Genomic DNA, 25,249 nt, shown 5'->3' on the forward strand with positions numbered 1-25,249 from the left:
CTCTCTCTATAGTTTAATGCAGTTCAGTCTCTGGTATTATTCAGTGTCCTGTGCACTTCCATTTCGACTCTGTGTCTTTCCTAGCGGATGCAGGATCACCTGGCTCTTGAGTTGGTCCTCCAGGACGCATCTGCTAGTCAGCCCCACCTGGCACTTTTAGGGTGTCTGAAAGCGGTCAGCGGGCATCAGGCTCCTCATACACTGATGGACGCCAGGGGAACTCAACGTTTCCCCTTCTTCGTGGTTCCACAACACAGCCTTCTTACATGGGCTCTCATAGAAGTCGTCTTCCCTGTGCTGGTCTCTGGCCTATCTTTTGGTGCCTGATGTGGCCTATCCCTGCCAACTCAGGAGTGGCTATCTCGCCCAGCTTGTGTGCGCCTTCACTACCTTTGCTTAACTTCTTGATTCCTTTCTTTTCCTTCCTTCTTCGGGTTCCCTACTCCTCTACCAATATCTGGTCCTTACGCATCAATGTCCTTCCCTCGCTGCACTCATTCCTTTCCCTTTCCTCTCTGGTAATCCTCTTTGTTTCCTGCACTTTGAAGCCTTGCTTCCTCTTGGCCTACTCTTCCCTGCTTTACTCATCTCCCGCTTTAGCCTCTCTATTTTCTTTCCCCATTTTTGTTTCACCTCCTCCTGTACTTTTTCTCTGCCCCCTCCTTCCTTTCCCTCGTGTCTCTCCTCCTACTGCCTTTTCTTCTCCTCCTTTTCTCGTCCGCTGTTCATCCTCCACTGTCTCCTCTCTTTTTCTATTTTCTGCTCATCCTCCTTTCCTTTTACTCTCACAACGCATCCTTCCTCCTCTCTCACGCAATGCCTTTCCCACCACTCATCCTCTATCTGCTAACGTCCCCACCTCCATCCCTGTTCTCTTAATTTGTATACCGTTGCAGAGTTTGGGATTGGATAGTTAAGTGAAAGGCATGGCAGGTGTGCATAGCCTAGGACCAGGCTTAAAGAATGGTGCAGGTTTGAGCACGCTACAATTTCCTTGGGTGATCAAGATTTCCCTGTGGACTGCCTCGCTGTGGTGAACCAAGCTCCTATCATGGCCGGCCACCATCCCGGAATCATCTGGCATCTTTCTGCCGACCACTTGGTTCTGTGACGCCTTCATCACTCTCTGTCACCCAACTAACTTGAAGACATAGATTCTGATTCCTTTGGCTTATCCGCAGTCTGAGGTGGGTCGCGTTCGCAGCTACTCCCTCTATCTGCATCAGCAAACACCTTTGTTGTCTACTGACTGATACTTGCTTTCTTTACTGTATGGTCCGGTGACCCCTATGATCACAGGTCTATGAATGGTACGCCTTGGGCTCTGCATAAACAAATTAGGGTCTTGGCATTGGGCAAGAAACGTGGTATGCTGATCATGGGTACAGATGGTGGACCTTGATAAACAAGATTAGAGATGGGCTGGGGAACCTAAGGGGGTCCATCATATCTCATCTCCCGGGCCAGCAGGAGGTGGGCCTTCAAACCCCCCTCTGCCCCCCGAGTTCCTCAATGGTCAATTCCTAGCCTCCCACATGTGGCCTCATCACAAAACATATTGGGCCTCATTACGAGTCCGGCGGTAACCGAGGAGGTAAAACCGCCTGGTTACCGCTGGACTCGTATTACCATTCCGCCTCCATGATTACCGGAATTACCGGGGCATTACAACCCCGGTTTCCCGGGAATCACGGAGGTGGAATGGTGTTAATCCCCATTCCCATTGAGTCCTATGGGACTCAATGGGAATGGGGATCATGGAAACACCGGCAGCATCTCGTGATGCTGCCGGTGTTTCCTCGTCCGCCTGCAGGCGGGCGGTGTTAAACCCACCAGGTCAGACCTGGCGGGAACATCACCTCCCGCCTGCAGGAGTCGGGATCAGGCGGTCCGGAAACAACGGTGGCGGCGGGTTTACCGCCACCATGAGGCCCATTGTCTTGGTCTTTGTCTCCCTCAATAAATCTGGTTAGGTTTATGAATCTACTATTAGGAAAGGCTACCTCTAACATCAGGGGATATCTTCCAAGATGCTTGCATTTAAAAAAAACCTACACTTACCTAATAGCACATTTCTATTGATTTGTATGACTTTTCCTTCCACCTGTACTTGATAGTGCAGAAAGGGAGCTGTTTGTGTTAAACCTTTTCCCATTTCAGAGGGAGGCCGCTTAGTCTTTCCCTAGCTCCCCAGGGGGAAGCACTTGTAAGAACATTCTGAATACTGTTAATGCTTAATTTGCACCTGGCAATCATTACAAGCTGTACCCACCTACTCACGGGGATCTGTGGCGGTTTTGGTAGCCTACCCTCTGGTTCTGCGAGATGCCACTCTACCCCCTACTCTCCACTATCAGCCTACACTTGTTTTGTCACCTATCTACCAAAGTATTCTCTGTGTGTTCACCTACCAGTCATTGGGCCTCATTAGGACCCAGGCGGACTTCGCGGTGCTAAATGCACCGCGAAGCATGGCGGAAAGCCGCCGATAGCGCCATGGGGGTTGGCGGATTTACCGCCCCATTCCGACCTCGGCGGAGCGGTAAATCCCCAATCCCCATTCTGCCCTTCCCCATTCCCATTTTTGCCCCATAGGGTATAATGGGAGTGGGGAAGGAGTTAATTACGCCACCGTAAAATACGGTGGCGTAATTAACAACGAGGTCCCGTAGCGCCATGGTTTTCTCCGCCTGGTAAAACCAGGCGGAAAAGGCCGCCATGGCGCTACGGGAACTCGTAGTATGGCGGAGAGGTACGCCATGCACTACGCTGGCGTAACACCCTCTCCGCCAGGGTCCTAATGAGGCCCATTGACCCTCATTGAGTACCTCTGAGGGTGCAGGGTACGCCCACATCCCTCAGTTGAGCACATGATACAATACAAAAATGAGGGGGATACATTATGGTGTCACAATGTGCACTTGCACTCCAGTCCATACCGTTTTGTGGTATTTCCAGTGCATACCAATGCATGGATGCTTACATGGCTGAGCCCAAAGTGTAAGAGTGAGAGAGAGAGAGAGAGAGAGAGAGAGAGAGAGAGAGTGTGTGTTTGTGTGTGTGTGTGTTTGTGGTGTATGTAGAGTGCAGGGGCCTAGCCGTCAGGACCAGCATGGAATCTGCACCTACATGATCCATGAAAAGCAAATGTTCCTCAGAAACTGTGAGTTGCAGATAGAGATAGGGAATCAGGTGGGTGATCCATAGGTCAGGATCCACAGCATCTGCACATTGACAGTGTGCGGCCTGCATCTACTGTGGTGCACGGGCCACACCTGTGGAGTCCCTATCACGAGTAATATTTTTTAATTTTCTTTTTATTTAACGTGCATTAGCCAAAACCAATTCTGACTTTTTACATGAAAACAATCAAACAGAACACTTTCGTTACATTTAGAACAACAATGAAGTATTAACATTCCAAGAACGAAATCAAATCATATAAATCATTATTATGCAAACACATAATTCAAATAAAAACCTGAAAAAACAGATCATAACCAATTACAAGTTATGCATAAATTGTTTCTAATCCAAAAGAAAGATCAAAAAGCCTTTAGCATTTTACCACACCTCTTCTAGCAATCCTTTGGCTTGCATTCAATTAGTGCACAACCAGTGTTATCCGTGAGTTTCAAAGTCCTCAAAAGGTTTACCACTTCTATCGTGAGTAAAACCTCATTACTAGAAACTAGTCTTTCCCAAAACACGGGGGATTATAAGGAGTTAGTATTATGAACAAATCTACTCAATCGAGAGGCCCCTATAGCCCAAGTACCTGGACATTCAATCAAAACATGTTGGATCGAGTGCTTAAGTCCCAGCTCACATCCCTGGCAGATATCAGATGGTTAACCTTCCCCATCTCTCACATGTAGGATTTCTAGTGTTTGTACTATATTCAACCTAATTCTGGGGAGGTCAGTTCTCACACTAGGATCTGGGGACCTCCTCAGATACGTTGCCAAAAAAGATCTAGGTTTATCACACTTAGAAAGGGACGAGGAAAGTTTTAGTGATCTCATTTGCTTAATTGTTCTAATCCAGTCCCCTTTTTTGATGCTCTCTTTAGGTTATAGCGGATTATGCAGCAGAGTATCTGCATCAGTGTCCATTACTGTGAGAATCTCTATAGATCTCTCCCTTAGGGCATTCAGGAACCAATTATCTCCCTTCGGTAATTGAACTGCCATATCTTCATAGAGGTATGAGGATGGTGGGACAAGAATCAATCTATACGCTAAAGTCCACCTCCATTCCACCTACGCCAAAAGGGATGTCAGGCCCAGTTCATAAGGCACAGAGACCATGGGGACTGAATTGGGCAGATTAAGGGTTCTCTTCCAGAGCCTAGATTCCAGTTTCTGCCAATCAATGACAAACCTCTGGGCGTTTCATTCCATGACAAATAATAAGGAGGGAACTACTTCTCCTACATAGTATTCAACAAGAGGTGAAATGAAAAAACCTACAAAATGCGACCCCAAATTCAAAATCTTGATGTCAAGATCGTGAAGGGCAGACGTTTTAGTTGGAAACGCACAAACCTTAGAGCCCAAGTACATAATCTTATTCGAAATTGGCACAACTTGGTTGTCCAGTTGCCAAATAAAAGGCTTTACCTTTTTCTGAGGTCGTTTCAAGATTACAATACTAGATTTTAGTGGGTTTATCATTAGTTGGTTTACCTTGGCATACTGTGTAAGAGCATTTAAGAGATGATGCAGGACTATTTGCATATAATCAAAGATAGCAATGTCATCTACAAAGGCTAGTCCTACTATCTTTGTTGTTCCTAATTTAGGGCTCACCTAAAATAGACCTTGAAACCAATCAAAGAGGTCAGCGAGGAACAGGTTAAAAAGAAAAGGGGCAACTAAGCAACCCTGTCGAACACCTATTTATTTTGATATTTTTTAGGTAAATCCCCAGATTTGGACAATCTGACACAGAGTGCAGAGTTCTGATGTAATTCGATCAGAATTGCCAGCAAGCTGTCCGGCATGCCCCAACTTTTGAACTTTTCCCAAAGCCTGCCTCTATTGATGGTATCAAATTCCTGGGTTAAATCAACCCAAGCTCAAAACAGGGATTTCCGTTCCTTCGCAGAACATCCGCAGTGACACAGCTCAAGACTAAGCCATTTAACAAGGTGGATAGACCCTTTCTAAATCCTGTTTGAAATTTAGAAATAATCGTGTTTTCTTTGGCCCAGTCTTCAAGGTCCCTCAAAACGAGCGCACAAATATTTTCCAGTCTGCATCCAAAAGCAAAACCGGGCGGTAATTATATGCCGCTAAACGGTCACCACATTTAAAGATGGGTACGATGATGGAACTTTTCCAGGACTCTGGGAAACTTTTGGTCTCCACAATTTGGTCAAAGGGGCACTTCATCAATCTAGCCCAGATTAGTGGGTTGGCCTTTAATATGGCATTAGTAAGACCGTTAGGTCCAGCAGCTCGGACGCAGAGGGTTTAGTTATTAAGCCAAAGGTGAGACAGGAAAACTCCTTGGTTCAAGGCATGCCGAACCAAGATACACTTTATCAAAGTGATCAACCCAGGCTTGTGCTTGAATTATTGCATCCTGCGGTTGATTGGCCATTGGATTTAACAAAGAGTAATATTTGGGAGCCACCAATGACATAAAACGTCCCCTTAACTTTCTGTGCCGATGGTGTGTTGATCCTTCCTCCCACCCACCCTATCAACACAGCTTTAGCATGTTTAACATGGTGGGCTGGGCTAGTCAATTCATCAGTGCCACAAACACTAAGGATGATTAGAATTTGAGCAGAAGAGGTGTCAGGGATGGCACTCTATTAAGAGTGGCACAGGACACCCAGAAAGGGTTTGGGTGGTTGTGCCAAATAAAGTGGACAGACAAGAACACACACAGCGGAAAGGAAAGAGAACGAAGAGTAGGCAAGAGTAGCAAGGGAAAAGATACAGAATGAATACCCTCTTGGGGTGTATGCAGATATAGGAAAAGAGTATTCCACGAACCTTGGAAATACTCTAGCCTTCTGCACAGTTTGCTATAACAGAGGCCCACGCTGTTTGCTCGTGACTTGGAACAGCAGCTATGGGTGTCTGTAATGTAGAAACGAGACAAGGGAAGGGGCAGAGGTTGACTGATGGGAACCAACAGTCAAGCTCTGTACAAAAGGGTCTACAAACAGTACAAGAGAAGATACTACAGACAAATCCAGGGAAGGAGGTGATAGCAAACTAGCAGAAGGAAATGAAGGGAAAGTCGTGTAACAGGATAGGATAGCAGAGAACAGTAGGGAACAAGGTTGAGAGCTCAGAGGAGCAGGAAAGCAATGAGTAAGCCCACAGGAGTGGGACTGTAAGGTAGAAAGCCCAGAGGAAAAGGGCTTAGGGCAGCAGAGTAAAGCAGACTGCACGGCAAGGATCCCAAAAAGGGCTGGGCAGTAAGGAGTGAACCCTGAGGGACAGGGCCGCTGAACGTAGAAGGTAGCAGAGGACTGTAGAGGGCTGCTAAGCCGAGAACCCAGCGGAAAAGGTAGGTAGTAGGCAGCGGAGCGTGATAAGCTGCAAAGTAGGAAGGCCCAGAGGACAAGGGCTGTAGGTAGCCAGAGTGAGGTAGGCTGCAGAGCAGGGAGCCCAGAGGACAAGGGCTAAGGTAGCCGGAGTGAGGCAGGCTGCAGAGCAGGGAGCCCAGAAGACAAGGGCTGAAGGCAGCCGGAGTGAGGCAGGCAGCAGAGCAGGGAGCCCAGAGGACAAGGGCTGAGGCTGGAAGGCAGCAGAGCGTGATCGGCTGCAATGTGGAGAGCCCGGCAGGGCAAGGGCGGAGGCTGTAAGGCAGCAGAGCGTGATCGGCTGCAATGAGGAGAGCCCGGCAGGGCAAGGGCGGAGGCTGGAAGGCAGCAGAGCGTGATCAGCTGCAATGTAGAGAGCCCGCAGGGCAAGGGCGGAGGCTGGAAGGCAGCAGAGCGTGATCGGCTGCAGTGTGGAGAGCCCAGAGGAGCAGGGCTGTGAGGCAGGGAGCCTGGAAGGCTATGGCTGGAGGCAGCAGGGTGGAGCAAGCAACAAGGCAGGGTCCCAGCAGGAGTGAAGGTAAACAGCATACAAGATCCGTAGGAAGACGCAAAAGGTGGAGGAAGGACTCTCAGATGCAAGAGGCTGAGCCACTGCAGGCAGCAGCCTTTATACTGCCTAGCCCAGCACAGAGGCAGGCTAATTGGTTGTACCTGGCTAAGCACACCTGCAGGCAATCGGCCACCTCCCTTTCTGTTCCTGGGCTGGTGGAATTAGGGCAAGTCTCTAGGGCTTCTGTGGGGTGTAGTTCCTTTGATAACCAATAGGAACAGCCAGGAATCGATGCTTGTAGCCAGGTGCATTATGGTATGCGTAGTTTGTTGGAAATAATAATAAAGCACCAAAGTCTCGCAAATGGGAAATAAAGTTCCTAAAGTAAATATAGATGGATCCAAGAGTCTGTTGTAAGTAAATGATAAATATATAGTCCAAATTGAGCGTAAATGGATGCGCCTATGGCGCAGGCATGACAGTATGCCCCTCTCCAGGCCCCTCTCCAGGCTCCCTGAAGACCGACCTATAGGAAAAATGTCTGTCACACCGTACAAGAGTCTTACTCCAAAAAGGCACATCATGAAGCACCAGAAACGGGTTGCAAGGTGAGAGTCTTGAATGACGGAGATGGTACCAAAGTTCTGAACTTTTGATGTAGAAATCAGAATAGACAAAGTCTTTGGAACACAGACCCCAACTGTGTGTGCATGAAGAGAGGAACTGCGAAAAACTGCTGCAGGCTCCATGATAGATTTTGCTTTGACGGGCAACAATATGGTGCTGGAAAGTGGAGCCATAGGTACAGCAGAGTTGGTAGCTTTAGGAAGGCTTTCCAAGACATCCGGAGCAGCAATGACAACGTTACGGTTAGCCGCAGAGAGTTCAGGAGTCACAGCGGCGGTTTTCCCATGATTAGTAGACAGTTCAGAGGTAACAGCAGCAGTGAGATCTTGATTGGCTGTAGAGAGTATCAAGGCTGTAGCAACTGGGTGTGTGGGTGTCATGAGAGAGCCAGCGGGCTGGTACGCACCTAAGACTGGTAGAGTAGAGTCTGGCAGTCTTAGTGCTATAGATACACCAGCAGGAACAACTGGAGCAGTAGTCTTGACAGGGAAACCCTTCGCTGACTTTGCAACAGTTAGCATGGTGGATGTAGGATCAGGAAGAGAAGGTGCTGCGGGATCAGATTGAGTAGCAGAGGATTCTGCTGCAGCGAGCACAGCTGCGAAGGAAGTAGAAATCTGGGCATCGGGAGCATCAGAATTAGCAGTAGCTTCAGGAATCACAGTAGCTATAGCAACCTCAAGATTTGCAGCAGAGACTTGAGGAGTCTCAAATGTGGCAGGGAGTTTAGGAACCACAGCAGCAGGAAGATTATGAATTGCAGTTGGAAGTTCGGGTGCTGTAGCAGCTACAGACAGTTCAGGTGTTGCAACTACTGGCAGATCGGGTACCACAACCACTGGCGATTCAGGGGGTATCGAAGAAACTGAAGATGTTGATTGCTCAAGAGTGTTGTCTGATAGCCCAGCCACACTTTGGCAAGCCCCGCTTGCCACTTCAGCATGCTCAGAGTGAACTGCGCCAGTCTCTTCAGCTGCCATTGTCATTTCAGAAGAGGTTGTAAGTGTGAGTACTGGACAATAGGCAAGGGTGAGGGCGGAACCATCCTTTGACTCAGAGGGATTTCCAATCAGAAGACCACCCTTGTTTTGTGGTGTAATGGCTGTGTGCGTGATTTGACCCACCGGAGGAGTTAATTCTTTTCTGTCAGTACAACAACCTGAGTTTCTGTGGCTGGAAGGTGAAAGAGCTGTGTCAGTCTTTAGAAGGGATACATATGCTATATTTAGGTCTTCCATCTGCTTGGTATAAGTCTGTATACTTTTCTGTATGGCAATTCCAGGCCTTATCATGTCGATCTCTAAAGATAAGATGTCAGGTGTTGGACATAGTGTCAGATGGTCTGGTGACTTGTGTCCCTTCATAAGATTCTTATAATACAAATAAACAAAGTCATCATAGAGGTCTTCGGTCTTTCTTTTAAGGCGTAGGAGTTGTTCGTGTAGCAGGTAAGTATCATTAGTTTGATCTAAAGCTTCAGAAGCTGGTGTGGCAGAGAAATCGGTTGTAGCAATGGGAAGACTGACCTTAGGGTTATTGTGGTTAGTAGATACAGTGGAAGCATTAAGACAACCGATGGTTAGTATAGGTCTTTTGTACCCAGGACCAGATGCACAAACCTCAGTATAATGACTGCCTTGTCCTGTCAAATAAGGGTTTCCAGCATTCTGGGGAGCTTGCCAAGCCGATCTTGCGCATATCACTCTGGCAACAGCGTATTCTGGTTTAGAGTCTCCCACAATGAGTGCTATATCCTTGTCTGTTGCGGTGTTAGAAGGCTTGTCAGAAGATGCAGGAGTGTTTTTCACTGTTTGGTTTAACAAGATCTGTAAGAATTCATTATCTTGCTGTAGCTCTGCAACAGATAAGGACTGCGGGTCATAGTCGCAAATGTCATAATAATTGTACATGGAAGAAGGGTCAGCTAGCCAGTGAGTATAGTACCGTGCTTGTAAATCTTTGTTTACTGAGGCGAGACTGTCCTTTAGACTAAGGTTCTTGTTTGCTGTCTTTAGGGAAACCATAGGTTTATGCAAAGGTTTCTTAACCCGAGAGGAAAGCATCTTTGTTCTGTGTGTGCCTTTCCGGCCTATGGAACAAGACATTTTTGGCTCTTGCATTCTGTCAGGGATGGCACTATATTAAGAGTGGCACAGGACACCCAGAAAGGGTTTGGGTGGTTGTGCCAAATAAAGTGGACAGACAAGAACACACACAGCGGAAAGGAAAGAGAACGAAGAGTAGGCAAGAGTAGCAAGGGAAAAGATACAGAATGAATACCCTCTTGGGGTGTATGCAGATATAGGAAAAGAGTATTCCACGAACCTTGGAAATACTCTAGCCTTCTGCACAGTTTGCTATAAGAGAGGCCCACGCTGTTTGCTCATGACTTGGAACAGCAGCTATGGGTGTCTGTAATGTAGAAACGAGACAAGGGAAGGGGCAGAGGTTGACTGATGGGAACCAACAGTCAAGCTCTGTACAAAAGGGTCTACAAACAGTACAAGAGAAGATACTACAGACAAATCCAGGGAAGGAGGTGATAGCAAACTATCAGAAGGAAATGAAGGGAAAGTCGTGTAACAGGATAGGATAGCAGAGAACAGTAAGGAACAAGGTTGAGAGCTCAGAGGAGCAGGAAAGCAATGAGTAAGCCCACAGGAGTGGGACTGTAAGGTAGAAAGCCCAGAGGAAAAGGGCTTAGGGCAGCAGAGTAAAGCAGACTGCACAGCAAGGATCCCAAAAAGGGCCGGGCAGTAAGGAGTGAACCCTGAGGGACAGGGCCGCTGAACGTAGAAGGTAGCAGAGGACTGTAGAGGGCTGCTAGGCCGAGAACCCAGCGGAAAAGGTAGGTAGGCAGCGGAGCGTGATAAGCTGCAAAGTAGGAAGGCCCAGAGGACAAGGGCTGTAGGTAGCCAGAGTGAGGTAGGCTGCAGAGCAGGGAGCCCAGAGGACAAGGGCTAAGGCAGCCGGAGTGAGGCAGGCTGCAGAGCAGGGAGCCCAGAAGACAAGGGCTGAAGGCAGCCGGAGTGAGGCAGGCTGCAGAGCAGGGAGCCCAGAGGACAAGGGCTGAGGCTGGAAGGCAGCAGAGCGTGATCGGCTGCAATGTGGAGAGCCCGGCAGGGCAAGGGCGGAGGCTGTAAGGCAGCAGAGCGTGATCGGCTGCAATGTGGAGAGCCCGGCAGGGCAAGGGCGGAGGCTGGAAGGCAGCAGAGCGTGATCAGCTGCAATGTAGAGAGCCCGCAGGGCAAGGGCGGAGGCTGGAAGGCAGCACAGCGTGATCGGCTGCAGTGTGGAGAGCCCAGAGGAGCAGGGCTGTGAGGCAGGGAGCCTGGAAGGCTATGGCTGGAGGCAGCAGGGTGGAGCAAGCAACAAGGCAGGGTCCCAGCAGGAGTGAAGGTAAACAGCATACAAGATCCGTAGGAAGACGCAAAAGGTGGAGGAAGGACTCTCAGATGCAAGAGGCTGAGCCACTGCAGGCAGCAGCCTTTATACTGCCTAGCCCAGCACAGAGGCAGGCTAATTGGTTGCACCTGGCTAAGCACACCTGCAGGCAATCGGCCACCTCCCTTTCTGTTCCTGGGCTGGTGGAAGCAGGGCAAGTCTCTAGGGCTTCTGGGGGGTGTAGTTCCTTTGATAACCAATAGGAACAGCCAGGAATCGATGCTTGTAGCCAGGTGCATTATGGTATGCGTAGTTTGTTGGAAATAATAATAAAGCCCCAAAGTCTCGCAAATGGGAAATAAAGTTCCCAAAGTAAATATAGATGGATCCAAGAGTCTGTTGTAAGTAAATGATAAATATATAGTCCAAATTGAGCGTAAATGGATGCGCCCATGGCGCAGGCATGACAAGAGGGACGGATGGATAATAAAGTTATGTTAAGGAGTTTCTAAGATTTTAAGCAGGGAAAGGATAGGTGTATGGGTGATCCGTAAAGATCCAGAAGCAGGTCATCTTGGATGGCACCCATGATAGTCATGATGTAGTTTATGTTGAGTGTGTAGTTTCCATGGATTTGTTGCTATGCTATGCTATGCTGGAGGAGAAAAAACCTGGGTAAGAAATCCGCTGTGCGATCCCTATGATAGGCCTGTTTCTAGACTATCAGTTCCGTCTACTCTGCAACTGCAACTATTAAGATGGGAATACATGCTGCTCTCAAGGTGCACGGTTCAATGGTTTTGGGGCAATATATCTATGTTATGATATGATATGATATGGCATTTATAACGCGCCTATACACAAGGGTTTCAAGTGGTATTGGTGAGCCAAGTGGCTTACATTTCTGCTTTGGTGGTGCAATCTTCGGGAGCTAAAACATGGTTGCAGACGTTCCTGAGTGGGAACCTACCGATAGAACAGGTAATTTGGCCTTGTTTGTTCGCAGTACTCTGCTGTGCAAATTACAAAAATCTGGTGGTGTGGTCCTGGCTACACCAGAGTGCTAACGTACCAGGTCCCTGCCACCAAATTACATGAAGGATCAAAATGAACTCCAATTTGTTATTACAGCATCTGGTCAGTGTTGCAATTGTTGAGTGATACGTCTGGGTAACCATAGCAATTCTTATTCTGTGGAAAATATGCGTATCAATTGTCAACCCAGAGTAATTTTCTATGCAGTAATGCTTCACGTAGCAGAATGTGCAGAAGAGTAATGTTACTGTACCAAATTACAGGTTTGGGCATGGAGTGGAGGATTTGCCTCCAGGAAAATCCTGGAGGTAAATCCACCGACTCACTGCCATGGTAATACCACCAAAAAAGGCCCATTGAGTACAATGGACTCAAAGTAAATGGGGAATTACACCGCCACGGCCACTTGTAATCTGGCAAAAATTCCACCCACCAAGTGGACGTAGTGGTAATTTGTTTGGGTGGCATTCCAGTGGATTTACCTCCAGGGTACCGCTCACATCATAATGAGGTTCAATGGCCTCATTATGAATTTGGTGGTGCAGGAAAAAAGTGGAGGTAATTCAGTTACCTCCATTTTTTTCTGCACCGCCAAATTACAGGTTTTGGCTGATTTACCACCGGTGAAATTACTGAGTGGTAATTCCACCGATGGACTCCAGAAAATGGGGATTTACACCACCTGCTACCACTTGTAATCCTGTGGTAATTCCACAGGACCAAGTGGTGGTAACTGTAAATCCGCTTGGTGTTATCTCCGAAATACCACCAAACTTGTAATGAGGCCCATTTGTTTCCAGGCAGCTTCTGCGACCATCAGAATAGTGATGCTAGATATAGTACCAGAATACCCACGTTAGAAGGGGATCACATAGCACATTATTTCCACTCCCCACTTACTACAAAACAGTGGAAACCAGAAAATCCATTCATACAATTGTGTGCCCCTTAACCATGGATGCCAATTGCCCCAATGTCAAGCGTGGCACCTTGAGTGGGCCATGTTTAGCCTTTCACGTTGCAATCTCGCATGTTGGAACGTGCAATTACAAAGCCAGGATTCTCTGAAATGTCCACGCATGTCTTATGATGAGTCACCCCTGGCTGCAATGCCACTTTTTCCACACGTGCAATGCCCTCAAGGTAGTTGCTTCGTCTGAAGAGGCTGCGATTCGCATAACCGCCCTACGCACTTATTCAATGTCCATTCGAGTGTGGAGAGAGCAAGAGAGATTACGGACATGGAGGGACTGCCGAGGCAAGGGCTGCACCAGTTCAAGGCAGTAGCATGCATTAAAGGACATATAGGCCCTGGGCCGCCAAGCAAAGCATGCAGGTACTCGCCTGTTTGTGCATCTCGATGTTCAGGCCATAGGACATCTCGTAGTACTAAAAGGGAAAGAAGACATGAGGCGTATGAGTAGCTTGAATTCCTTGCCCTCTGCCTACTCCCTTCACCACCCCCCGCCCGCCCACAGCAGCTGCAAATGATTCTTATCGCCAAGTAGTTGAACTTAATATATGTCTCCCTACCGAGTGCAGCCCCTGCATTCATCTCCCCCTAAAGGGGCATGATCCTCTGAGGTAAGGTAACCAGATGCCCCAAACTTTGGGGAGACAGTATGTTGTGGAGTAGAGACTGTGTAAACAGAAGCATTTCTAATTGTTGCCAGTATGTGGATTGGAACATGATAGACAGTGCGGAGAAATGATGCCATGCAATAGAATGGTTTCAGGTTGCTGGATCATGGCTGAATCCCACAAACCAAGCCTGTGTTCTGGGCAACCTGACGGCGGCTTCCCCTGCCCCGCTATCTTCCCCCTGCACCCTAGCTCCCCTCCCCCTTCCGTCCGTCCCTCCCCCACTTACCTGGTGCATTCAGCGGCGGCAGTGCCCCCGCTGCCGCCGTTGCTGCTCTATCTTCCTGCTGGCCACCATGGAAATGGAAGACGGGGGCTCCACTTGGAGCCCAGTCTTTCAGCTCTGTAGTGGTCATCTTGTGTGAGTATTTTGTATGCTGCGAGGTGTCCCGTTCATTCATACAAAATACTTTACTGTCAGCACTCTGCATTACCGAATTGGTAACCAGGGGCGCTAATATCCATTACCACCCGTTCCATGGGCTGGAATGGCTGGTAGCAGCACTGGGACACTCGTTAAAGGCTATTACCATGCATTCCAGCCCATGCAATGGGTGGTTATGGCTTAATGAAACAATACAATATAGAAACGGAGTAACAGTAGGCATATTAAACAAAAGGTTGGTTTGAGGAGTGGAAGTAATAGAAGTGATCAATGTACACCCACAGCCCTATATAGTGTACCACCAGAATATCCCATCATTAGCAATCTGGACGTCGCAGTAGCCAAGCAGAGAGTTTGCGATGCAGACTGTATTATCTGAAATAAGCCTGTGTTCTGACCCACCCCAGTGCCGCCTGGCCTCGTCCTGTGGCTCTCTTGCTCCTCCCCCCATTCTGCCTTTAGCGCTGGCGAGTAAGCACATAATAATAATAATAATAATTTAGCATTTATATAGCGCTACGAACCCTCAGGCGTCTGAGCGCTGCTTATTATTACCCACGGCGTGTGGTGCTCATTTATCGACCTCGGAAAGATTAAAGGCTGAGTTTGGCCCTGCCGGGATTCGAACCTGTGTCAGCAGGCTCTGCACAGATGTCAAAGCGAGCGCTCTACTCGCTATTGGACACGCAGGTGCTACAGGTTAAAATAAATGATGAAACCTCTTTATTGCCCTTAAGTGCATCCAGAGCTCTGGTTGTGTTCCCATCCTACCCTTTAATCGTTATTGCCCTCCAGTAAATCCAGAGCCCTGGTATGTCCAATCAGACCTTTTAATCAGTATTGCCCAAAGTGTTTTAGCAAAGTGTTTCATGCTCTGTAGACTGCTGGACTGCTGGTCGCTGGGACGCTGGTTGGAACGTCTTCGACTAGCCCCGGTAACTGACTATCAATTTTGGGTAATATTACGCTCGTATCACACCTGTTTATATTTGCGTGGGAGCGACCGCGGGCTATTGCCTTTGAGCTCCATCACATGACATTGATATCTTGACTCTATTCCCCTCATTTGTTGACCTGATGAAGTTGTGCTGCAGTGGGAAGAAGTTAGCATCACTGTGCGTTTTGGTTATCTCTGCTCATCTGCGCGAGGGAGCGACTGCGGGCTGATCCTTTTGAACCCCCCCCCCCCCCCCTCCCATGACAATGGCATTTCGATTCCAATCTCCTCATTTGGTAACTGTGTAAAACCGTCCGGCAGCTTAAAGAAGAGTTTTCAGAGACATATGTTGACTGCGAGCTCTGGCAACTATGTTTATTCAAACGTTGGAGCATCTGCAGGCTGTAGCCTTTGAGCTCCATGTTTGATAGTGACTTTTGGATTTGAAAATCAATTCTGCGATTCGATTTGAAGGTACATTGGAAGCATTGGACTATCTCTCGTTTTCCATGATAGAGTCACTATCTATTATTCTGCTCGAACTGTCTGTTAGATCTGGTCATTTAAACATAATAGTTGAAAACGTACAGGTCGAACATATAAAACTAAATCCTATTGGGATTTCGTTAGCAATTTATCTCTTTGCATGTAATATCATTGTACTGTATTGTATGCTTGGAGAGTAATATACTTCTGTTTTGATTGCTCAAGCACACTTATGATATGGTAAGTACGATACATTTTCATCAATGTTCCACCTTGGGAGAGTGACTGCGGCCTGGTGCCTTTGAACTGTCTCAGTTAACAATCTTTGTCAGTGTCTCTGAAGTAATAAGGGTGAGCACATGTTACTCCTCATTGTGAGTCTTCAAGCTATAGTCTCAACACAAAGATGTTGTGGGTACTTTGGCAATCACCTTTCTAGCAACAACAGTACATATAGTTTGGAGTCGATTGTTCATTCACCTTTCAGCTCAAGCATCCTATGTCATCGGTCCTGACTAGAAATACGCAGCGCAATATTTCCAAAAAATCATTTATCGTTGACAATTTGGCTGCTCAGATGATTCAGGGTGCCCCACATCTATGTAATGCAACGTGAATTCCAAATGAACCAGAGGTAATTGCCCAGTTTTCACCAACCCGAGTACAAGCTCAATCAGTGGACGAGTTGGTTCAATCTTTCTGTTTGGATTTACAAATGCAAATTGACAATGCGCACCATCAGAAGGCATTAGCGGACAGCTTGAGTGTGGATGCAGTAACAGCCAGGGATGCAGGGGTCCTCAGTAAAACTAAAGACACGCCTCAAACAGAACCGCAACACCGGTTGCGGGTCAGAAGATTACCGACTTCTTTCCTCAGACTGGCTCCAGTACGGAAATTAGGTGCAGTGAGCCACTGAGAGCATGCCTTACGGAAGTACTGGGTAATCTAACTGACACCAGTATTTCGGAAGGTGTTGGCTATGTGGGCTGTATTGATTTTGGTCAGATGGGCTCTAAGGGAAAAGATGGGCTCGGGCACTCTTGTCTGCCCGAAAACATCACAGGACTAGGAGGGGGAGACATGTTATCAATTATGTGTGAGATCACACCAGGTTGTCCATCACAGTTGGTGGAACTACTAAGTACAAGTAATTTGGTTCAGGGACCAGAAATCAGTTGACCCGGATGTTACATCATAAACTCAGGGTGACTGATGAACAAATGAAACTTTCACTTCCATCTATTTCAGCCCTTAATTCCATCTTTAGTGCCTCTATGGAACTCTATGAAAATATAAGAGATGAGGATAAAGCACACACTCTATTTTTCTTAGTGAATTGAATGTCAAGATGGATATTTTGAGTAACTGGACATTTAAGCAGAATCAAGCTACTGTAATCAGATGTGATACACAGGTGAGAATGAGTGATCACATCTCAAGTGTCGGGATTCAGCATTGGAGAGTGGAAATCAAATAGTAAATGGGGAAATAGGAATAGCCTTGCACTATGATATGTTCGAACATAATGTTGATAATGTTAATACTATTTCGGAAGTAAATAAGGCGGTCCCTCCTGAAACCTTGCAACAATCTAAAAAGGCATTAAAAAACACTGTAGGAAGTTTCTCAGAAATGTGCACTGCGAAGAAGGTGAAGTGGACAGTCATATTATTGGGGAGAATATTACTCAGGAATCGACTAGGGTTGCTATATAAAACTGTCCCAAAACTCTCCAATCAAATACAGCCACTCAAACAGAAAGCGGGGGGATCTCTTTTTATTGATTTAACCACCCAATGCACACATGAGCAACAGAATGGCAATAGAATGCAGGAACCAGAATGTGAGGAAGTAGACAATCCCAGGTGTCACCCACTAGATACGTCAGCCTGAGGCAAATTGATTTTGCAAGCCTTAGATCTTGTGAAGTTATAGATTGCCAAAATCCAAGTGGTTCTAATGTGAGAATGGATGGTAATAGGGAATTGAATATAGGAAGGAATCAATCCATAATGGATAAAGAAGGGAGTCTAAGCAATAAAGAAAGTTGGGCAGCAATTTTTAATATGCCAAAAAGGGCTGGAAAAGGGTAAACAAACATAGATAATCAACCTCAAACAAATGAAAAAGTGGTGACTTTTGCCACCCGTATTAGCTCTCAGGGGGCTGAATTAGTTACTAATGAATTAGTTTCAATCATCAAAAGCATTGACCCCTCCAATAATTTGGAGGAGAAAAGGGGTAACAGAGGGAGACTTGTTAAATTATTCGATCTAAGAGAGAGGAATCTAGTTACAATTTTTTTCATTTTATTTTTATTCTAATCAAAGAAGGACCCAGAGATTTTGGAAAACAAAAAAATACTCTCATTACCTTCAAAATTTGGTTCATGGGAGGATGCCCCAGATGGTAAAAATACAGAATGTAAATCTTTGTATTTTGAATTGCATCCCTGGTTACATTTGGATGTAAATCTCAACATGTCCAACATACTAAAACACATTTGTGAAATTCCAGCAGTAGATGGAATTTACTCTTTGATATACATTTAATTAGCTTTCCATATGAGACTCACACCGATTTGGCAGAAGTGCACTGGAAGTCTTCTTTTGCAATGGGAAACTTGCTGGAATTAAAAGAAGGAATTCCTAAATATGGGTGGTATGATCTATAGAGATAGGAAGGAAATTAAGCTCCTATTGCAAAGGTGTGAGGGTTTAAATGATGGAAAGCATTGTGAACAGGTAATCGTTTTGGGACCAGCTAAGGGAAATAGTAGTAATAAGATGGAAAAGGCAGGAACCTTTATGCAAAGGCTCAGAAATGTAACCTGAGGTGATGCTCAAAGGGATTGGGTTTTGCTGTTGGATACATTGAGGTGCAAATTGACAAAGGAATATACTGGCAAGAATGATCTCTGATAGCAGGGGGGTGCAATTGGTAATTTCATGAAACATGAAGCAGAAAATCAAATATTTAAATATATATTATATATATAACATATATCAAATATTTATTTATTATATATAAATAATTAAATATATTTAGCACAAGAGATATCATGTTACTGCAAGAAACATTGCTCTTCATAAATCAGCATCAATGGTTTTTCTATAATTCAGTATTTGGCAATTAAGTCTAATGGTGGTCGCCTAATGGGGGGGGGTTACTCTTGGCTACCAGAAATTCCATAATTTCATCTACATTTATTGTGTCGAATCACATCCCTGGTATTTTGGTAGTCTCTGTTGATTTGAAGAGAAATGGCATGCAGTTTCGAATTCTTGTATTAAATTCATATTGGAACCCAGTAGTCACGGAGCTTCATATATTCTTATATGAAATATCTGAAATCTTGGGCAAATGGCTGATGAGTGGTGAATCTCATACAATCCTGGCTGGGGATCTAAACTCACATGGTCTTAACAACTGTAATCATCTAAAGGTCAAAGTCCATTGAATTGGAATAAGTGCTGAGATCTGTTTCAGGATTGGCATTTATTGATTGCCAACAGTAATGTGGTCGGGAAGTTAAAAGAAAAGACAACCAGGAAACAGGGGTTGGCGTCTTCTACTATAGACTACGTACTTATAAAGAGGGAAATGTTTAATTTGTGCAGCTCCTTCACAGTGAAATATACTGGCTTAAGTGATCACAATATTCTTCTCACAACACTTAGATTGGACACATTGGCTAATGCTTAATTGGGTCATCGAGATCTAGTAGCCAGGTGGGGGTAATCGAATTTTAAAATGTGTAAAGGGTGGGTCTAGCTTAGCAAAGAAACTAGCAGATTTTTGTACTTATGAAATAAATTGATGAACGTCTGCTCTAATGTTGAATTTAAAGAATTTTTATGGGATAAGGAGAAGCCCAAATGTCTACAAGTTAGTGAAACATCCCATATGCATAGGTTTGATGGAGTGGTATGGGCTAGAAAGATGATTTACCGCTATCAGTTACGGCAATTACGATTGAATGGTCCATCAAATGTGAAATATTAGGAACAAAAATGGGAGATAGTTAGATCATACAAGCAATGGATGTGCTTGCATAGATACATGATTACCCAGAAATCTATGAAAGGGGAAATAATGCTTAGTACTCTCTATCAGAATAATTCTCATAACTTTTGGGCAGTAATTAATAATATGAGTCATCTGCAAATTGAGTGGCAGTCGAGTGTAGTCACTGAAACCCAATGGTGCACGCCTTGGACATCTATGAATGGTGAAATTAAGCAAGATAGCTATCTGTCAAACTGTCCTGTGTGGGATGTAATATTTGAGAGAGAAAACATTGTATTAAGGCTTCACCATCCCGAGCTGTGCGCCCTAATGGGCTCACTAATGCTATTTTGAAATCCGATAGAGAGATGTGGTCTACGCATCTGACATTCCCGTTTAGGGGTATCCTCTGGTTGCACACCCTACCTGCAACGTGGAGGGAATCTATTGTCATACCAATTTGAGAATCACTGCAACTATAGACTCATTTCACTATTGGATGCGGTTAGGAACATTTTTGCTGCCTAGATTTTAGAAGAGTTAGAAGGTTGGGCCGTGACAGTGATATTCTCTCGAATCTTCAAATCGGGTTCTGGAAGGGGATGGCAACTAACATCAATGGTCTTACCATCTCTGTATTAAAAGATAAGATATGGTTGTTTAAGAAATTTCCCTATTCGACCCTCTATGTGGCCATGATAGCCTTTTCTAAGGCCTTTGATATAGTGAATCGCCTCTGGCATACACTGAAGGACTGGAATATACCTCCTTCTCTATTAGCCATTTTGGAACACATGCCCATGAATACAATGATGAAGGTTAGGTTAGATGCTGCGCATAATTTAACAGACAACATTTATCCACTAGAGGACTCAGGCTGGGTTGCATTCTTGCTCCCTGCCTTTTTAATCTATACCTAGCCAACTTAGATGATGCGCTTCAGGTGGTTTCTTTGATTAGCCCAAAAATAGGTGGTCTCAGAATAAATTGGTTAGCTTATGCCGATGATGTGACTCTTTTAGATCTCACCACTATTGGTATTCAAAGGCTACTCACATCACCAGGTGTTTACGTGAAAAAGAATGACTTAGTAATCAACCATAAAAAGAGAAATGTCATATCATTTCGAAAACAAAAGAATACGGGTTGCAGTTTCAAATAGCTTTTGAATGGGATTAGAATTGCTGAAACAAGGGAGAACAACGTGTTGGGCTTCCATCTGTCAGACAATCTCAATAGACTGGCTATGTTGAAAAGAATTGAGGATAAAATTAACCAATTGGTCAACCAAATGAAAAAGATGTATCATAAATATGGCTAATTCTCAATCAAGCCATTATTGGGATTGTATGCGCGGAAGGTCATTCCATAGGAGCTATATGGCATGGAAATTGAGCCAGCGGCTCTCTACTTACCCTGGGAGAGTTTGGAATGTCGGCTTTGGAAGCGTGTTGGGTCTTCCAAACTCTATGCCCATGGCTTCATTGAGGTATGAGCTAGGGCTTCACTCTTTACAAGTCTGCCCTCACTCTTTGGGAAAATTGACTCTCCCATGAAAGACACGTTGTATGAAGTTCTCAACATGGAATAACATAAAGAAACATCTAATTCATTAATTGCTATGAAAGCTCAAATATCGAATATGCTCGATTGCTGTGGGCAGGGATGGAAAGATATAGTTGATAATCCATTAGGATTAAAAAAGAAAGTTAAGGAAATGGATTGAGGCTTTAACCAGGTCCTGCAAAGTCCATTCCTCATTTACAAAGGTAGCTAAACCTTTGGGCTTCCTGCCTAAATATCTTGTTCAATCTCCCTATCCCACCACAAGAGTACAATGTTTTCACTTCTGTCTAAATCTATTGGCAACTGTGGAAGTGTGAGGAATGTGAGGGATAATAATTTCTTTCCAAACTCTAAAACATACCTTGGTGGAATGTCCTATGCTGTTGAGATCAGAACAAAATATTTATGGCGATTTTTTAGATTGTGCTCTGATGCGAATATACAAGAAATGTGGGATGGAATTAATGCAGGGCAGGAATTTTTCTTAACCAACGAGATATTTAGGATGTTATGCCTAGTGGGTATTTCTGAAATGTAATGATTTTAATACATATTAAATAATTTGTTTAATCTGTTTAATTTGCTAGACTCTCATAGTTGAAATGTTATCACCTGAATTGTAATATGGTTTGATAATATTGGTAGTTTTTAATGTACTGGAAACATGAATATCTGATTTTAATATTGAGATATGTATGAACCGATTTTATATTTAGGAATTGTATAAGGATTTTAAGAATGTGTCTTTTATTTCTTTTTACAGAAATGTATTAGTGCAAAATGTATTGTACTAAATATGCTTGTTTTGTGATTTCACGAAAGATCATATTTTTGATCAAAACACAATAAATACAAAAATAAAACAAATAGCCTCCAGTGCACCCAGAACCCTGGTAGTGCCCCATCAGATCTTTTAATCATTTTTGCCCTCTAGCACACCCAAGATCTGCTAGTGTTCCCATCAGACCTTTTCAGCATTATTGTCCTCCAGTACACCCAGAACCTTGGTAGTGTGAGATTAGATATTTTAATCATTATTATCCAATAGCACACCCACAGCCCTGGTAGTGTTCCCATCAGGCCTTTAAATCATTATTTTCCTCCAGTACATCCAGAACCCTGGTACTGTCAGATAGGATATTTTAATCATATTTCCCGCTAGCACACCCAGAGCACTGGTAGTGTTCCAATCAGACCTTTTAAACATTATTGCCCTTTAGCACTCCGAGTCCGGGTAGTGTTCTTTTTTCATTATAGTCCTCCAGTGCACCCAGAACCCTGTGTCAGATCATATATTGTAATCATTATTGTCCTGTAGCAGACCCACAGCCCTGGTAGTGTTCCCATCAGACCTTTTTCATTGTAGTCATTCAGTGCACCCAGAACCCTGGTAGTGTCAGCTTAGATCTTTTAATCATTATTGTTATCCAGTACAATCAGAACCGTGGTAGTGCCCCATCAGATAATTATTGTCCCCCTAGCACCACCAAACCCTGGTAGTGTTCCCATCAGATCTTGAACTGCAGAAAATACCCCAAATCTCCCTGAACATTTATACACTTGTTTAAAAAGCTCCTTAATGTTTACAATAACCCCTAGACGACCCAAAATAGGTGAAAGGTACCCCAGAGCGCTCGAACTAAAGACATGTATGCTATATCACTGCTTCAGCCAATCAGCACAGTCATATATATTTTAGGGAATAGATTGTGTTGTCACTATTCTGTGTCTTTTGTGTTGACCTTGCAAAATTGTCCTAGTCTTTCGTTTGGAATACCTGGTAACCCTACACAGAAGGCACTGCTGTCTAAACTGGCTTCTAAATGCCAAGCGGGCCGGAGGACCTTGCAGCACCAGGCTAAGGAATTCAAGGGGTATTCAAAGGACACAGTGAAATAGACTTCATAGAGAGACACTATTAGAGAGTCAAATAGTCAAACATTGACATGAAAGTGAAGGAATGTGAGACACAAATACAAAAAAAAGTGAAGGGACAGATAATGCTGCATTGAACTTAAATCGAAAGTGATTGAGATTTCACAATTCTAGTGGAGTAAGATGAAAGAAGGAGAGTTTGAAATTATGGTTGTACCAAATAGTAGATTTAAGTATTCGTCCGAATACCAAATAGTTGGACAAGTATTCAGCCAGAGCCAAATACGGAGCCAAATAGTTGCCTTTTTAATAATTAAAGTTATGTAAACAAGAAAAACACTTTGTAAATTAAAAACACTGGAAATATGTATATACATTTGTTATTTCATTTCTATGTTGTCTATGGAAGATGTTTGTGTAGACCATGAAAGGAATATATTATCAGAAAATAAACTGTTCAATAACAGCACAGTTTTTGTTTGCGTGCATTCATCGGTGTTGCTTACTGGGCAGGCTCCAAGTAACTAGGAGTAGCCCAAAAGTATACTATGCATGCATGCAATCACTGTGATGGGAGATTGGGATGTGTCTACATGTACTTTCAAATGTTCTTGTTGGGATGCCTATCGTTAGCCTTCTGGCTCCAGCAAGGCACTGAAACACAAAATGAGTGATTATATCAATTAGTAACCTGCTGACTGCTAAACTACTACTGAATACAAACCTTTGGGATGCTAAAGCCATGTTTTCTACCTCTGGCTCTGAGTGTGGATCAGGCATTTGAAAAATGTCTTTTCATTTACAATACTATTTGTATTTCTTTTTCAGGTGGGGTATGTTTGCAGTGTTTTTGGGCATGGCAAAAGACACCAGACAAAAATACATAAGTAATGCAGAGTACTCCCTGGTTTACGGTTGACCCCTATAGGGAAGGGACAGTGTTAATTTTCAGGTCTTTAATTGGCATGTTTATTTTACTTATTTGTTTCACTTGTACATCCATTTGGCCCAATGTTTCTAAATTGTACATTTGTATTGCCTTGTCTTTATTACACAGCTATCCCTCTTTTGTTAACTCTCCAATGTAGGGAGGAATATTTCTGCTGCCACAGAATGGGGCATTTTGGTTAAATATATTTTTTGTAAAACTCCCACTCTATTGGATAGACACATTCTTTAGTAACATCTGTCACTTTTACCCAATTCAAAGCGACTCATTTTGGCAACATGAGAAAGGTGGAGGGCAGGAATTGTAAGCTATGTTTTGATATTACAAGCACAATCTCTGTCACAGGCTCGCTTGCCACCAAGTCATCTTACATGTTTTATGTCCATGGGCTGCAGGTTGAATACAGCTCTTTTCTGCAGGCAAACTACCTCCTGAGCTATTTTCATTCAGGGTTTGGAACTTCCTGGGATCTCTTAATCAGTCAAATTAATCCACTTAATTAAATCACTTGGATTGGAAAATGTTCGGATTGGAACCTGTCATTTTCAGATTATTCACACAGGTCATCAGCAAATCAGTAAACCCCTAAAGGAAATACCATTTTCTAACACATTATGAATATGAACATGACTTGGTTCAAAATTATAGAAGGGAAAATATGGAGGCGGATCTTGGGGATGACCCACTGTGTATCCATGGAGGCTTTATGATTGGAGCTTGGGTTGACCTCACAGACTGGACACCTTCTCATGTGCCGTGGTATACTATATAAAATCGGTAAAAGATCCTATGTGTCCTCTGCTTTCCTTGCTTGGTGAACATATGAAGGACACTGGAGGACATGCATTAACTTAGGACTCAATCATTCATAAGTATTGGTTGGAACCCAGAGTGGGATATGGATCTCCACTTATTAATATAAGAATTAATAACGAAGTTATAAAAATAAGATTTAAACAGCAATTTAGCTACATTAAAAACACTGAAAGACTACATGAGGTGCCAAATATCTTATTTATGTTCTCAGAAATATCTGGTGCTCTTCCCCTCACCTGCATTGAGAAGGTTTATCTTGTGGTTGCGGCTTAACAAGCTACCTACGCTGGGGGTCAATGGTCTACGATTTGAGATAACAACAGGAGATGGAAGCTGTAGGCTGTGCAAAATTAATACTGTATTGGAAATCAACTGACATATAATGACGAGATGTGGAATGCTGGAGTCAGTATATATGTTCTTCTTAGGGGAGTTTGTTTATGATCCTGACTGAATAAAAACAGCGTATTTTAGAAAAC

At 44.4% G+C, this 25,249-nt stretch overlaps 1 protein-coding gene across 7 annotated transcripts in view; it reads right to left on the bottom strand.

Annotated features, from left to right (window-relative positions):
- LOC138569831 (transducin-like enhancer protein 2) overlaps positions 1 to 25,249 on the bottom strand; it is a 1,070,704-nt gene that overhangs the window by 766,074 nt on the left and 279,381 nt on the right. For all 7 annotated transcript variants that reach the window (XM_069648244.1, XM_069648230.1, XM_069648222.1 and 4 more), the window contains exon 4: positions 13,449 to 13,493. In XM_069648244.1, the coding sequence (XP_069504345.1) occupies positions 13,449 to 13,493 (45 nt within the window). The remainder of the gene's footprint in view (positions 1 to 13,448; positions 13,494 to 25,249) is intronic.

This window comes from Ambystoma mexicanum, chromosome 1p, assembly GCF_040938575.1.
Source record: "Ambystoma mexicanum isolate Mex_15411 chromosome 1p, UKY_AmexF1_1, whole genome shotgun sequence".
Lineage (NCBI taxonomy): Eukaryota > Metazoa > Chordata > Amphibia > Caudata > Ambystomatidae > Ambystoma > Ambystoma mexicanum.